The sequence below is a fragment of the Salvia hispanica genome, chromosome 3 (assembly GCF_029641045.1).
Source record: "Salvia hispanica isolate PSC_SH4W2 chromosome 3, Shi_PSC_v1, whole genome shotgun sequence".
NCBI lineage: Eukaryota > Viridiplantae > Streptophyta > Magnoliopsida > Lamiales > Lamiaceae > Salvia > Salvia hispanica.
In genome coordinates, this window is record NC_142694.1 from 12,168,162 (window position 1) to 12,183,598 (window position 15,437).

Sequence of the window (15,437 nt, forward strand, 5' to 3'; positions counted from 1 at the left end):
TGCTGCTCTTGTACAAAAATTTAGATAGAGAGGAAACTCGTTAAAACAAGTGGTGCAAATGAAAATGACGTGAAAATCGCGAATATATAGTGTTTCAAAAATTAAAAAAAAAATAATAATAATAATAAATTGCGCTGGCCGGTCTCTCGCCGATCGCCAGCCTGCAATGGCGGCCAGCGCCTTGAAATCGGGGTGCGCTCGCCTAATGGCTAGCCGATTCGGCGCTCGCCAGTCGCAGTAGTTAGGCTAACCGACCGGCTAGCGCCGCGAATCGGCTATCCGGTGGGCTAGCCGCTATTGGAGATGCTCTTATATTGAAACATGTCAAAATAAAAATGCAATTCTATTAACAAATGATGGAGTAGTATCATGAAAAAACATTCTCCAAGGAAGAAGGTATTTGAGAAGGTATTATACTTTATGTTTTTAATGCATTTTATACTATTATTTTATTGAAGTAGCATTTTGAATAACTAAATTAAACGAAATTAATTTAAATCCAAGCACGGCCCTATGTTTGAATTGAAAATCCGCTTGACTCAATTTGGTTGAGAGAGAGAGAGAGAGAGGCCTCCCCAATGAGTAAAAATTCTATGGTCCTTTTATATTAAGTTGGCATAGTGAGTTGGTGTGCCTCACCAATAACTAATTGACAAATAAAAATAAAAAATGATTTAAATGCCACATGAATTGAACACCAATTCAATAAATCTTTACATAAAATAGACATCTATTAATTAAGGAAAGTGACATTTATGTTACTAGTATTCGTATTAAATATGGAAATTAGAATTATAAAATATGCGTGCAAAAATACTAGGAGTCCAACACGAGCGCGTCTAATCATCACATGAATCCATTTTCTCGCATAGGCATAGGCATAGGATATAGTCGCCTCCCCCTCATCTCCCATTTTTAGCCTTTTCTTCTCCTCAAACATCCAAATCCTCATTTCACTTTCACCCCTCCCTATATCGGGAATCGAGATCCCCCTCATTTAATCGCTTCTCGCCATGAAGAGCTGACCAATCTGTCGACCCACTTTTGCTTATTGGGATTCTAGGGTTTGTTATTGGGGCCGATCCTTTTATCCCTCTCTAGGGTTTGTTATGGCGTCGAATGGGCAGGGAATAGAGCCCGCCTTGTTGGATGACATAATCAATCGGTTGCTCGAGTTCCGCAATGCGCGGACTGTGCGTCAGGTGCAGCTCTCGGAGAATGAGATCCGCTCTCTCTGTACGACGTCGCGGGAGATCTTCCTCTCTCAGCCTGTTCTTCTCGAGCTAGAAGCTCCGATAAAGATATGCGGTATGAGTATGGACCTTTTATGAATTGAATTGTTCGTGATTGGGTTGGGACCTTTTATGAATTAATTGATGAATGAATGAATCTAGGGTCAAAGTTTGGCCCTTTTTCTTAATGGGGATATGGTCCATGAGTTATGTTTTTTATTTTGTTAAACTGTACGTTTAATGCGCGGTCGAATTGCATGTGATTCCATTCCTCTGTTTCGTGCGGTCTGATTTTTGGATGTAAAAACAGTATGTATGATTGCTTAGCTGGATTCCTTGCAATCACTTACATAAAGAGGAATTTGGTTTGTAAGAAGTGCATTTCCATCTTATTTTTCAAACTTATATGAGCCCTAATATTTCAGAATGTATTGAGTGCATTTTCTTCTTATTTTTTGAATTTTTAGTGTGTGCTCATTTTGTTTTGTATCGAATTTCATCTATATGGCCTTGAGCCAACATGCGATACGTATTTCACCAATCTTGCATTTGATAAAATAGAATCACTAGACGCTGGTTATGAGTTGGATGTTGTACTTCTGCTCTAGCTACACTACCTGATTTTATGAGTTTGTAGTCATATAACATTCGAAGGTGATGGAAGCATAAAATTTGACTTTTGCACCTTCAAGTTTATGTTCTTAGAATCATGCTATTAGTTAGTGAGAAGCTAGTTTCTTTATTCATTGTCAATTTGCTGTGTTGTCACTGGATATAAGAAGCTAAGAATTTGGGACTTGTCACAGTGTCATTTATTGTTTCTTGGTATAAGTCAAATCGGTAGAAGATAGCTGCTTTGAAATTTTTTTCAGTGCTCCTGTTATTTTCAAGTTTGCCTCCATCATACTTTGGAGAAATATCACTTAGCTCATAAGATGGAGCTAATGTTTTTCTATGTGAAAAATAAAGTTATTTTGTTGCCTTGTTTTCTACCCCTTATAATTAAAATTGATTAAAAGTTATTGTCTGTGTGTGTAATTCTGTGTATATGTTTTAATATCTTGTATTTTTTTGGATTACAGGTGACATCCATGGGCAATATGGGGATCTTCTAAGGCTATTTGAATATGGGGGATTTCCGCCAGAGGCCAATTATCTGTTTTTAGGGGATTATGTGGACCGTGGCAAACAGAGTTTAGAAACTATATGCCTTCTTCTTGCCTACAAAATCAAATATCCTGAGAATTTCTTTCTCTTAAGAGGAAATCATGAATGTGCTTCCATCAATAGGATATATGGATTCTATGATGAATGTAAACGTCGATTCAATGTTAGACTCTGGAAAGTTTTTACTGATTGTTTCAACTGCCTTCCTGTGGCAGCTCTTATAGATGATAAAATACTCTGTATGCATGGTGGGCTTTCTCCTGACCTGACAGACTTGGATCAAATAAGAAATTTACCTCGTCCATCTGATGTCCCGGATTCTGGTCTGCTTTGTGATTTACTTTGGTCGGATCCCAGTAGAGAAATGAAAGGTTGGGGAATGAATGACCGGGGAGTCTCATACACATTTGGTGCCGATAAGGTGGCTGAATTTTTGATGCAACGCGATATGGACCTTGTTTGTCGTGCTCACCAGGCATTACTTCTTCCATTTCTAGTTGATTATTTACCTTACTCTTTAATGTTATTTCTGCCATCTAACTGGAGCCTTTTTTGAGCAGGTTGTTGAAGATGGATATGAATTTTTCGCTGATAGACAGCTAGTAACAATATTTTCTGCTCCCAACTATTGTGGTGAATTCGATAATGCTGGAGCCATGATGAGTGTCGATGAGAGTTTGATGTGCTCTTTTCAGATTCTGAAACCATCTGATCGAAAGCGGTTCTTGTAGAAGCTAGTATGATAACACTTGTCTCAGTTCTCCTTAACTGCCCAGGTTTGTGGTGATTTTGTTTGCAATTGTCTCTTTTGCTTCCAAGGGAAATTGTGTTCTGTTGACAAGATGGGAGTCTCCCCATCGATGATTAGTTGCTTCTAAAGAAATCATAAGATATCAGTCTAAAATCCTTTTAAAATCTGTTCTGTACCTTGCATAATATGGCAATGGCAGCCTCATCTTTATTCTTGTATTTCCTTCTTTTTTATCGTGTCTTTTGTACTGCAGCATTGACCAGATAGACTGACCGTGTACGGTAATGTGGTTTACAAAAAAGAAATTTATGTATGAACTGGGTATTTACTGTATGCTATATAGAGTTTCAGAGGCAATTGGTTGCTTCTTACTATTAGAGTATTGATCTTGAGGTTTGTTTTCAACTTTTCTCCCACGAATCGTACATCATATATGCTTTTACCTTGTACAGATGTGTCACTCAGAAGAAACAGGCTTCCTAATGCGTGTAGAATGTAGAGACGGGAGTGTTCCAGTGCCATTCAAGGCGAATTAGGTGATCTTGTTTGTCACTGTCCTGAGGTTCTCCAGAAAGGCTTATTTCGTAAGCTATGTATTTTTAATTTTCATCGACTTTTTCCTTAATTTTTCTCTATACTTCTTTATGATTCGACTGTGTAAATACACATCTATATATCGCAATTACAATTTGTAGTATGTTGCTGATTTTCATCCAATTTCTCATCTTTTTAGTCAAATTCTGCTAAAAATTTGTTGTGCAACAACTGCTTATTTTTTAGATTTGGGCGAATTTTCTTTATAATCTATATTCAACAGCATTAGGAAATTAGCTGCTATTGTTTTTTTTTAATTATTACACTTTTTGTTACAGTAACATTCTACACTTTAAATGATTTTTTGTTGGATAATTCAATTTCCGAAAATAAAAGAAAAAATAGAACGCGAGTTTATCAAATATGGCTACATACCTTCTTAACACATGCCACTTGAGATATCTTTTTATTTATTTAGAAGGCACTTGAAAAAGTAGTTAGTTATGCTTAAATGAGTATTTATAAGAAATTTCACATTGTTCTAAAGAAATTCAGATTAAAGAGTACATAATTTATTTTCAATATTGATTTTTTTATAATCATGATTAATAATAATTAATATTAATGTAATTTACTATTTAATTATGAATCATATTATATTAAATAGTAATAATATTTTATTATTATTTTTTCTTAAATTAATAACTAATAAAATACAGTTAACAAAAAATTAAAATTATGACTTATATTCATAATAATATAAAGCGATTGAATATTTTTAATTAAGTATTTCAGTCATAAGATTATACTTTCTTTGTCCCATTAAAAATAAAACGTTTTCTTTTTTTGGTTGTCTAATTAAAAATAAAACGTTTCCAATATGGAGACAACACCTCTATTTTTTCATCTTTTTTACTCTACCTTCTCTTCTTTAACTTCCAAAACTTCACGTGACGAAATTCAAATGTTTCATATTTATTCGGACGGAGAGAATACTATTAAACAATTGACGAGGAAACCGAAACTATGAAGAAAAAAGAAAGTAAGACAAAAGAAATCGCATGTTAGTACTACTTTAATTGAAAAGATTATGGAGTATATTTAGTCACTCTATAGCTTCGAGACGTTTCTCTATTTTGAGTTAGTCAGTCAATAGTTAGATGGTATTAACGCATGTAGTTATAAAAAAACAAAGTTTATAATTGAAAAACTATTTTAGATATTTACGAATTTGTTAAATACAGTTGTAATATGAGAAAACGTGTGCATGGCTCAAAGTGAGAATAATTTTGTAGTAATTGATATTAATGCATCATCAACGATAGTTGACCATAGTTTTATCCTTATCACGATACTGATGAAATAAGAATCAAACAAGTTAATTAGCTCAAATTTTAAAAATTATTTATATTCAATCTGTATTCTAGACTAATCCTCAATGATAATTGATAAACGTCCTAATAACGTCCACTTATGGTATTGCTGTTGCATTAGTAATGTAAAAATAAATCATACTCCTATATTTATATTTTATAAATTTCACTATTAGGTGATTTAAACTTCAGACTACAAGTATCCTCGTGGCTGAACCGACTGGTTTTTGGTTCGAGGTTGTTAATTAGGGGGGCGGACCTAATGTGGCTCAAGCAAGCGGCTCATGATGTCCGCGACTGAGAGAAGCACGTTTTTCCACTTAATAAAAATAGTAGTATTAAGATTTAAGAAGATGTATAGTGGGATGTGATCAAATGAAAACTCTAAATATTGTACAAACTCAAAACTATGATCTGGACCATTGAAAAATGTCAACAGATCACAAAAAGTTATCAACATGAAAATGTCAACAGAATTTCAACGGTAGTCAATGATTGATGTTGTGTTGATATTGTGTTGATACTGTGTTGACATTAAAATCTTAAAATTTTATACTGTGTTGATATTGTATTGAAACTGTGTTGAGAAGTTTTGAATTTGTATAATATATAAGTTTGTATTTTATCACTACCCGAAGTATAAGTTTACATGAAAATAGTAGTATTAGATTTAAGAAGATGTATAGTTTGGCAAAAATGGACGAGTGGGAAATCAAAACTTTACAAAACAGGCGTCTCAAATAAGTCGCAAATCTCACGCATACCAGCGGCCAGCCCAATTCATTTATATTGATTATATAGTAAATACACATAATTTAAGGTACAGATTGTAGTAATGTAATTAATGGAGTACACCAAATCCAAATGAGATTGTAGTTATGTGTATAATATAACGCAAATCCAAATTATACAACGTGACGGCCTTCAATTTCTCTCTCACACAGAATTCCATTGCTCATCATAACCATAATCCCTCGCTCTCAACCACAATTTATGCTCTCAAATCCAACTGCCGTGCAACCTTAATCATGGCTTTCGATTGCAACACCAATCACCGCAAACCGCTTCTCTTCTCCGATTTATTCAAAAACCCCAACCCAACCGACAAAGACCACATCATAACCGCCTCCGCCTCCAGCCCTAGCTCCAATTCCACTCAATTCCTCTCTTCCTGGGACTCCTCCTCCTCCTCCTCCTCCGAGCCCGACGACGCCGATTTCATCGCCGAATTGACTCGCCAGATGGCGGAGCGTATGCTCGACGACGACGAAGAACATCCCGCCGAATCCGTCCATCAGGTACTTCTACTTACCGACCTCCTGCTTTTATGCTCTCCGCCGTTAATTTCACATTGCAATTGTTGTAGACCAAGACGAATGGCTACAAAAACTGCGGCGCCGAAACCGAGTTGGACGAACTGACTCAGCCTATTATTCAGGTAAACTCGCATATTATTTAATTTTTGTTTTGTTTCTAAAATCACCGATTACTAATTTAGGTGTGTGAGTTGAAGAATCAGGCGCCGGCGAGGAAGGAGCGTCGTCGGGGAAGACGAGTGAGGCGGAGCGAGTCGGCTCAGCCGAACCAATTGCAGAAAACAGAGCAGCAATACAGAGGCGGCTTAGAATGGGGCGGAGTTGGGATAAATGGATATCCCGGGTCGGGTATGCAGGCGGTTTTTCTTGGCGGATCCGGGCCGCGACTCGGGTGTACTGGAACCGGAGTTTTCCTCCCCCGTGATCCGACTGAATTAAATAAGAAATCAGGTTCATTTCTAATTTTTTAATTATGACTCATTTTGCAAAAGATCAAAATTGGCTTCCAATTTTGAAGACAGATCTAAAATTATTCAAAAAAAGAGAAATTTAACTAGAGGTAATTTTGGGCTAGTAACATCTGAATGAATCTCGCGTGAAGTGTACTATATAACTGTAAAACCGATTTGGAATCTTGAACTATTGAGGAGTGAAGATTCCAAGATTGTTTGTTGTCAACCGTTGATTTCGCATCTTTTATTCGAATTATATTTATGTTTGTAAAGGAATGTGATTGGAATATGCATCATCCAATAAGCTTGATTTGGAATCTTTCTCGTGGTGGCTCCCTCTTCATTGAGTAAAGCCGAAAGCAATTAATTAGGGCCACACACCTCCCATTTTGCTTGTTTTCTAGTATTTATATTTTGAAGTTTCTCGATGTTGATATTTATTTAATTTTTTCATGAATAGGACAGAGATAGGATATCTAGATCCTTATCTCTTTTACTTTTATTCAACAAATAACAACGATACAATGATATCAAGATTGCATGAATATTGGTTTTTAGTGGTAAATAGTAGTAACTATACATATTATAATTATTTTTGTAAATAATTACTAGGTTGCTCTATGGTGTTGATGCCAACACGGGTGCTTCAAGTGCTGGAAAAACACTTTAGCAGCAGAATTCAACAAGATTCCAATGGCCCACCCTTGGGTGGTGGGCCCCTCACAGGTACCTTGTTATCTCGCTTTCATATAAATGGATTCTTGTTTCTTACTCTTTTTTCAAGACTGGTTCCAACCTTAAATTTTTTTCGATTTAAAATGCAAGAACAATGAATCTTGAGTTGACTTTTCAACAGCAGTTGAAATAAATATTGTGTGATTGACATAATTGAACTTTGGGGATCGGACTTCTTGAAGGGACCAAAATGTGAGGATACCTATTTCTATCAAGTTATGAAGAAATGTCTTTTACATGTATGTGTTGCTGATATTTCATATTTACTAGCTAGGAGTAGTTCTTAAACTTTCTTTTAGTATTATTTGTTCTTAAGCTTAAAAAAATAATTTAGTTGAACAAGCTTTCACTGTCATCGTCATCAGTATTATATAAATATAAATGTCAACAGTTGGGACTTGTCAAGTTACATCGTTCCTTTCACGTCTTCATATAACTTAATTCTATATTTATCTTATCATAATACCACCATGCACATATTTGACAAATTCAACACATACTTGATGTCATAAAAAGATACTAGCTATATCTGATTTTATTTGATTTTATTGATGAAGATGAACCTACGGAGTCAAATGGGCTTGAGTTGGGATCATCTCCGGATATCAGCGAGGTGCAACTGCCACAAGAATGGACGTACTAGCTATCAAACCTCGTCCCACGCCCATTAATAATGTAGGGTTCGTCCAAACTGACCACTCTGCTAAGGGGCAACATGAACAAAAATAAATAGAAATTCATATGAACAGGTTGGGAAAATCATATTAAATGAGGTTCAGAATAATAATATGGCTCTCATTTTCTGTCTGTAAATTTAGTATGAAAATGAGGGCCAGCCTTCCTATTGGATATGAATTAAACAGTTGCAAGTTGCATATTGATTGTAAATATGTAGGGTATGTGTCGCTTATTCATGTTACAAAGTTAGCTGTATATGTATATAGCCTTGCTTTGAATTTGTGTATATAAAAATATCAGTTGGTATTGTTGTCATTTCTTGAATAGAAAAATTAGTATTTAGTTTATGTTTACTACCAATTTACAAGATTTGTTTGTATGAGAAAATCTGTGCATATTTGAGGATCTTGAATGGGGCAAGTGCGAACGTGATCAGATTGATTGTTTTCAGATGACATTTGCTATTTGAAATTTAAAAAAAAGTAGTATAAGAAACTCAATCCAATAAAAATAGGAAAGTACTATATATGTTTAAAATCATGTAATCAATAACTAATGCTGCTACTAGTCCACTAGACTAGTCTTAATAGTAGTTGAGTAAAATTGGTAAAATAAAAGAAATGAAAGAAAAAAAATGGTTAAAATATTCTTATTGAAAAATGAAATCCATCTTCATTAGAAAAAAAAACTTATCACAAATAAATAGAGATGATCCAAAAAAACAAGAATATTTTATATGGAGAGAGAGGTGTTAGGTAGAAAACTTTCTAACGACATAAAATAGTTTTGAATAATAAAAAAATAAGTATAGAAAATTATTGTAGATTAGTAAAGTAGTAGTACTACTTAAAAATATTTGTAATAAAAGCCCATTATAGGTGTGATACTTTAGGTGGAGCACAAAGGCCAATAGTACTACTAAAAGGCCCAATTCAAAAGTATCAGTATGGGATCAAGCAATTTGAGCCCGCAACATAGAGAGGAATTGATATTCGATTTTGCTCAATAAGGACATGTTGTATTTTACTACTTATATTTTAATTAAATAATGATGACATTACTAATACACCAGTATATTTGTCTACAGTACAATTTTGGAGACCTTACTCCCCCACGCTAATGTAGCTCCGCCTCTCCCTACAATGTATGCTAGGATAAAGTAAAAGTTGAAGATAAACATTAAAGAATTTCTTACTATGAAATATCAGAAGCTTCCTTTTAAGATTTTACTTTATTTTGTAAACCGAACAATAATTTTATTAAAATACAGGATCCGATCCAACTTTATCATATCATCCAATATGGATTCAAATCAATAAGAAGAATTTACAGAAAACATTCTTAATTTCACACACAATACATAATTCATCTTTAAAAAAAGAACCTTCATTGTATAGAGATGGCCATGCCAGCAACCGATCCGATTGTCATAACCATCCGTATCCGAGACTCTCCGAGTGGCCAAAAAATCTCTTGAAAACCCTACTCCCGAACACAAAGAACCCTAAACTATGCCCGGCTACAGCGACGATGAAAACCCCAGCGTTGAACGACATTAATGCCAGCATAACAAGGTAAGCCAACCCGACCCTCAGACCGTGCACGAGGGTCGAGACGAGGCCACAACTTGCTTTCTCATGAGCTATTTCCAGATAACTAGAAAGTAGCTCAACGATAAAAGCAAGCGTGAATACCAAGAAGAGGGCCAGCACGTACATCCCCGTGTGGGGCCCAGGCCACCCCGAGAAGAGTACCTCGGAATTTTTGCCCCAAAAGAAGGTCATGGCATGACCCCCATCACCATGGTCCATGCCGGGCATGTTGTGATCCATCTATGTTATACTAAAACGCTGCGTTTTGATTGTCTGTATGATGGATTGATTTTGAGTGGAATGTTATGTAATGTTGGTTTAATAGAGATGGAGATGAGTTGTACTGCCTGCTTAACATGGCTGGTAATTTAATTTGACTAAGTCACGTGTTTCTTGATTTCTTACTTTTTTTCATGAGTTTATTATTTATATATGTTTGTATTATAATTCATGGGATATACTCCCTCCGTCCCCGATTAAGGGTTACATTTGCATTTCTGCACTCATTTTGTAAAATTAATAATAAATAGTTAAAGTCGATAAATAGTAAAATAAGATAGAGAATAAGATATAGAAGAGTCTTCTTTACATTATTCTCACTCTTACTTTATTATTTTTCCAGTTTAACTATTTATTACTACCTCCCCCAAAATTTGCTACACTTTGACCCGACACGGGTTTTAAGAAATGTAATGGAAAGTGAGTTGAAAAAGTTGGTGGGATGTGAGTCCTACTTTTAAAGTAAATATTAATTTTATAATAAAATGTGAGTATGAATGAGTTAGTGGAATATGGGATCCACTACCAAAAATTGTAAAAGTGAAGTGTATCAAATTTTTAGGGACGGACCAAAATGGTAATATGTATCAAATTTTCAGGGACAGAGGTAGTATCATTTTTACAAAATGAGTGCATAAATGCAAGTGTGACTCTTAATCGGGGACAGAGGTAGTATTAAGGAAAAATATTTGCTCAGTTATTTTATTGGTGGCATTTGCGTTAATAGATTAATAAACGTATGGATAGAAGGGATAGCTATTGGCATAGAGATGGGAAAATTAATGTGCATTAACTATTGTTAACAAAAGTAGAATAAAAAGTGTTGACTTTATTCATTAATTTGTGAGAATTTAAAGTCAATTCGCCAATTTAATTTTTGTTAGCAGCTCACTAGGTGGTAGTGGGTACTCCTCTTATTTTCCGTATCAATTATAGTAATAAATTTTTATTACTATATTAATATATTTTTATGATAATTTTTCTATAATTTAGAATATACTGTGATTATCTTAGCTTTGATGAATCCAAATCGATCATTACTTATCCTTTTGGATTAATTTTAATTAAAAATTACTTTTATTCATAATAATAATTACTTCAACTCATTTCGTCCATATAAAATGCCCATTTTTATTGTGATGAAGTAGTCGTTGTGCTAATGATACATAGCCCACTTGTATTTAATGCCAATAAATGCTCTTTATAACTCTTGGAATTATATATGTGGAAGAGTCAATATATTATTATGTTTATATATAATTCCTTTAATTTGGGTCGGTTCAAGAATAATATGTGGTGGGTCGAAAAATTTAAGTAAATCTAATTCTTCCAAACATATAGAAATCCTGCATTTAGATTAATTTATCAGATTTTAAATCACGCTAATATAAATTATAATCCTAAAAATGCAGTGATTGGACAAAATTCAAAAGAGCTGATTTTAATGACTTGTAAATAATCACATGACCTGCTCATCTTTGTTTCCATCCGCACACACAATCAAATTTGATCGACTTTCAAGAAATGAAATAAACTCATCATACTAGTATTATAAATGCAATCTAACTCATTATACAGATGATTTCTTGTTTTTATAGGATTACGACAAAAAAGATCGGTATCAATGTCTTCTGTCTTCTGGAGTTTTTAACTTATAGTAGTAGTACTTAAAAAATAGCTTCATTTTTACTTTTTTTTTAAAAAAATTATAACTCAAATTAATAATACTACTGACTACAGATAGATCTTTATTATTCATTTTATTATACAAACTAAAATTTTGTCAACTACGTACATAATAATTGCTACTCACAAATATAACTCGAATTTATGGCTTATAGTACTATAAGCTAATTTTTTTTGCCAACTATGTCAGACGTACAACGCTGGAAAAAGGTTATTTAATTATCATTTAAAATAAAATAGCAATGATATTACAAATTATTGATGCAAAAATGAATAAAGGAAGACGTTTTATTTGGATTAATTGGCTAAAATTTTGAGTCAGAAAAATATAGTGAGAATTAATTATGGAGTTATTCAGATCATATTTATAATTATTGAAAATCCAGACAGAAAAGTCACAAAAATGCAAAATTAAGCTGTTCTTTCACAATAGTCCCACTTCCAGTTGTTATTCAAAGATTTGCAATTAAGAAATAAGAATAATTTACAATCCCTGAAAAACTCAAAAACTGGAAGAACTATTTAGTTCAGACTTCAGAATGGTTTCCATAATTAAATATATACAACATTAATTTTCGCCATTTATTTACCCCAACGAAATAATAATCCAACATACAGACTAGATATTTTGTGCAGAAATCAAAAGGTCAAAACCTAAAAAACATTAATCATCCAAGAAACTGAAGTGCAATTTTTTCGAAACAAACATGAATGATTAACAAATCATACAAAAACCTTGAAATCAAAATATAAAAACCTTGAAATCAAAATATAAAAACCTTGAAATCAAAATATAAAAACCTAGCCTAAGCATTACTCAACAACTCATCGGCGGCAGATCTGAAGCCTTCCCGTTGCCAGAATCCTGCGCCGCCCCCTTGCTAAAAGCCCTGCTGCCGAAGAAGAAAAACCCAACGGCGTGGCCGGCGACGGCGGCGACAAAAACGGCGCCGTTGAAGGACATGATGGCGAGCATGACGAGGTAGGCGAGGCCGATCCTGAGGGCGTACATGAGCGTCTGCAGCAGGGCGGCGGCGGGGCGGCGCTCGCTGTGGGAGAACCACTCGACGGCGACGGCCAGGAAGAAGACGACGGCCAGGGCGAGGAGGTACATGGCGAGGTGGCCGGAGCCGGGCCAGGAGTCGAAGAGGATCTCGGTGTCTTTGCCCCAGAAGAAGGTCATGTGCATCATCATGTGGCGCCGGTGCATCATCGGCATGCCGTGGTCCATTTTGTTTGAGGCTCAGAATGAGAGAAGGGTGGCAAAATAAGATTAACTTCTTGTCATCATTCAAATACTCAAATACTTTGATAGTACACTGCCATGTACTACTATTATTTGTCTTATTTTGTGTACTATTCTAAATATCTTTATCTCAATTTCTTCCGTTCCACACCAATAAAATCTATTTCATTTTCTACATTTATTTTTTTTAAATGATAATAAATGGTTAAAATAAATAATAGTATCATATGGGAGAGAATAACCAAGGAGTGAGCATTCGGCTTTCGGTTCGATTTTTTGCCAAAACCGAATTTAGTTCAAAATCCAAATCGAACCGAACCGAAAAATCGAAATTTTTATATTTTTAAAACCGAACCGAATGTTAAAATTCTAATATCTTGTCCCACATCGGCTTGGTGATGATCCTAGCTTCTCTATATAAGTGTGGATAACCCTCCCCCTTATGAGGCCTTTTAAGGGGTGAGTGACCCATTTCTAATATGGTATCAGAGCGGGCCCAAGTCGATGATGGTTTATCTCTTTATCTCTTATCTACCTCACGAGTGGAAGACCGATGTCCTTTTCGGCCCACATCGATGATGGTTCTCTAGCATTGCCTACCCACGTGATGGAAGACCGATGTCCTTTCCGACCCACACGTGAGGGGGCGTGTTAAAATCTCTCAATTCTGTCCCACATCGACTTGGTGATGATCCAATCTAATCTATATAAGTGTGGATAACCCTCCCCTTATGAGGCTTTTTAAGGTGTGAGTGGCATATTTCTAATAAATCGAAAAAACAAAAAACCGAACCGAATTTCAAAATTTTGGTTTGGTTCGGTTCGGATATTCAGTTTTCAGTTTTTTGCTCACCCCTAGAAAATCTAGAAGACTCTTATCTACATTGTTTTTCTTTTTATACTTTACTTTTTTCAAAACTGTGCAGAAAATGAAATGACACTACTAGTGTGAAACGAAGTGAGTACTCTCTTTTATCAGAACAAGTGTAAACTTTTGATTGGACGTAAATTTTAAGACACAATTAGTAAAATAGGAAAAATAATACTAGTAAAAGTGGTGTTAGGGAGACTTGGTTTCACATTATTAGTAATGTAGATAACGTGGTAGGGTCTAAAATTAGAAAATTCATACTTTTCATTAGTTCGCTAATAGATGTTCTATTTTTTACAAATTTGTTTGATTTTATAATAGAACATGGGAATAAAGTTAGTACTAAGATTAGTCCTAATTTTATAATGTGTTAGTCGATTATGGGATCCACATTTAGAATGATGTGTATGGTTAGTATTGGTTTATACTCCCTCCGTCCCTGATTAAGAGTCACACTTTTCCCATTTCGGTCCGTCTTTCAATTAAGAGTCACACTTTATTTTTACCATAAATAGGAAGTAGGTCTCATATTCTACTAACTCAATTCACTAACATTTTATTATAAAACCAATATAAAAAAAATGGGTCTCACATTCCACTAACTTTTTCAACCAACTTTTCTACATTTCTTAAAACTCGTACCCGGTCAAAGTGTGACTCTTAATTGCGGACGGAGGGAATAACTTTTTTACTTTTAGAATTAGTCTAATTTTGGTGGAAAGCCAAAATGGCAAAACTAGTAAAAAAATTTTTTTTGAACAAAGATAGTAATAACATGCGACTTGAAATGATTAGTGGAATGTCACGTAGTCAAATTGTCAAAAATAAGTAATGAGATACTCCGTATTTGTTAACTAACGGACGGAAAAAGAAATATTACGTCTAATAATGGACATAGAAAGTACTACTCAGATACTACTAATACTTTTTTTTATTTCATGTACTACTAAATATCAGATAATATCTATACAATCGAACATTATTTATAAACTTCAATCTGTATCTATGCAATCGAGCAATATTCATAAACTTCAATGGTATCTATTCCATCAAAAGGAATGCAATATTCTTAAAAGATTTGTCAAACTAATCAGTAATCACCATTATATTTCTAGAACATATGACTTTAATTCGCACAAGAGTCTCACCCTAATTATAGCCCATTTCCCAATCTTGCAAATTTAGTTTCCGAAACCACCGTATAACTTCTCGCTTAAAATAAAGAATCCATATCCAATAATGAATTGATCATATATTTATCACCCCAAATTAAATTCCTTAGTATTCTTATTCAAAATTCCAAATCACATTTGACTTTAATTCGTACTAATTCGTAGTCTATAGCATTACCTGCCTAACCTACCATACCATACATTAGTTGTATTCTTCAATTGAAAAACAAGAATTAGAATTTATATATGCCAAATTGCCATCAACTTCAACTAAAAATAACCACCCAACCAATCACTTTCCACAACATTAGCATTGTGAGAAATTATTATATATTCTATATATATTCAAAATG

The 15,437-nt window shown here is 34.4% G+C and overlaps 3 protein-coding genes and 1 pseudogene across 5 annotated transcripts; 2 read left to right on the plus strand and 2 right to left on the minus strand.

The window, feature by feature from the left end:
• The first annotated feature begins 830 nt into the window (after positions 1-830).
• On the plus strand, positions 831-3,847 carry LOC125213207 (serine/threonine-protein phosphatase PP1 isozyme 2-like). Its single transcript, XM_048113614.2, has 4 exons — positions 831-1,308; positions 2,315-2,874; positions 2,960-3,175; positions 3,603-3,847. Exons 1-3 carry the CDS (start codon positions 1,110-1,112, stop codon positions 3,128-3,130), a joined length of 930 nt encoding a protein of 309 aa, XP_047969571.1. The 5' UTR covers positions 831-1,109; the 3' UTR covers positions 3,131-3,175; positions 3,603-3,847.
• A 2,061-nt stretch (positions 3,848-5,908) lies between these two features.
• Positions 5,909-8,553, plus strand: LOC125213209 (uncharacterized). 3 transcript variants are annotated; one of them, XM_048113616.2, is made up of 5 exons: positions 5,909-6,355; positions 6,424-6,495; positions 6,556-6,823; positions 7,438-7,551; positions 8,118-8,553. In XM_048113616.2, exons 1-5 carry the CDS (start codon positions 6,086-6,088, stop codon positions 8,201-8,203), a joined length of 810 nt encoding a protein of 269 aa, XP_047969573.1. In that variant the 5' UTR covers positions 5,909-6,085; the 3' UTR covers positions 8,204-8,553. The 3 variants fall into 3 exon arrangements, with proteins under 3 accessions (XP_047969573.1, XP_047969574.1, XP_047969575.1); XM_048113617.2 differs by having other exon boundaries at positions 5,911-6,355; positions 6,571-6,823; XM_048113618.2 differs by having other exon boundaries at positions 5,911-6,355; positions 6,577-6,823.
• A 556-nt stretch (positions 8,554-9,109) lies between these two features.
• On the minus strand, positions 9,110-10,205 carry LOC125217081 (copper transporter 2 pseudogene; annotated as a pseudogene).
• A 2,151-nt stretch (positions 10,206-12,356) lies between these two features.
• LOC125211965 (copper transporter 1-like) lies at positions 12,357-13,093 on the minus strand. The gene has a single exon (XM_048111940.2). It carries the CDS (start codon positions 13,024-13,026, stop codon positions 12,613-12,615), a length of 414 nt encoding a protein of 137 aa, XP_047967897.2. The 5' UTR covers positions 13,027-13,093; the 3' UTR covers positions 12,357-12,612.
• Between the last annotated feature and the right edge of the window lie 2,344 nt (positions 13,094-15,437).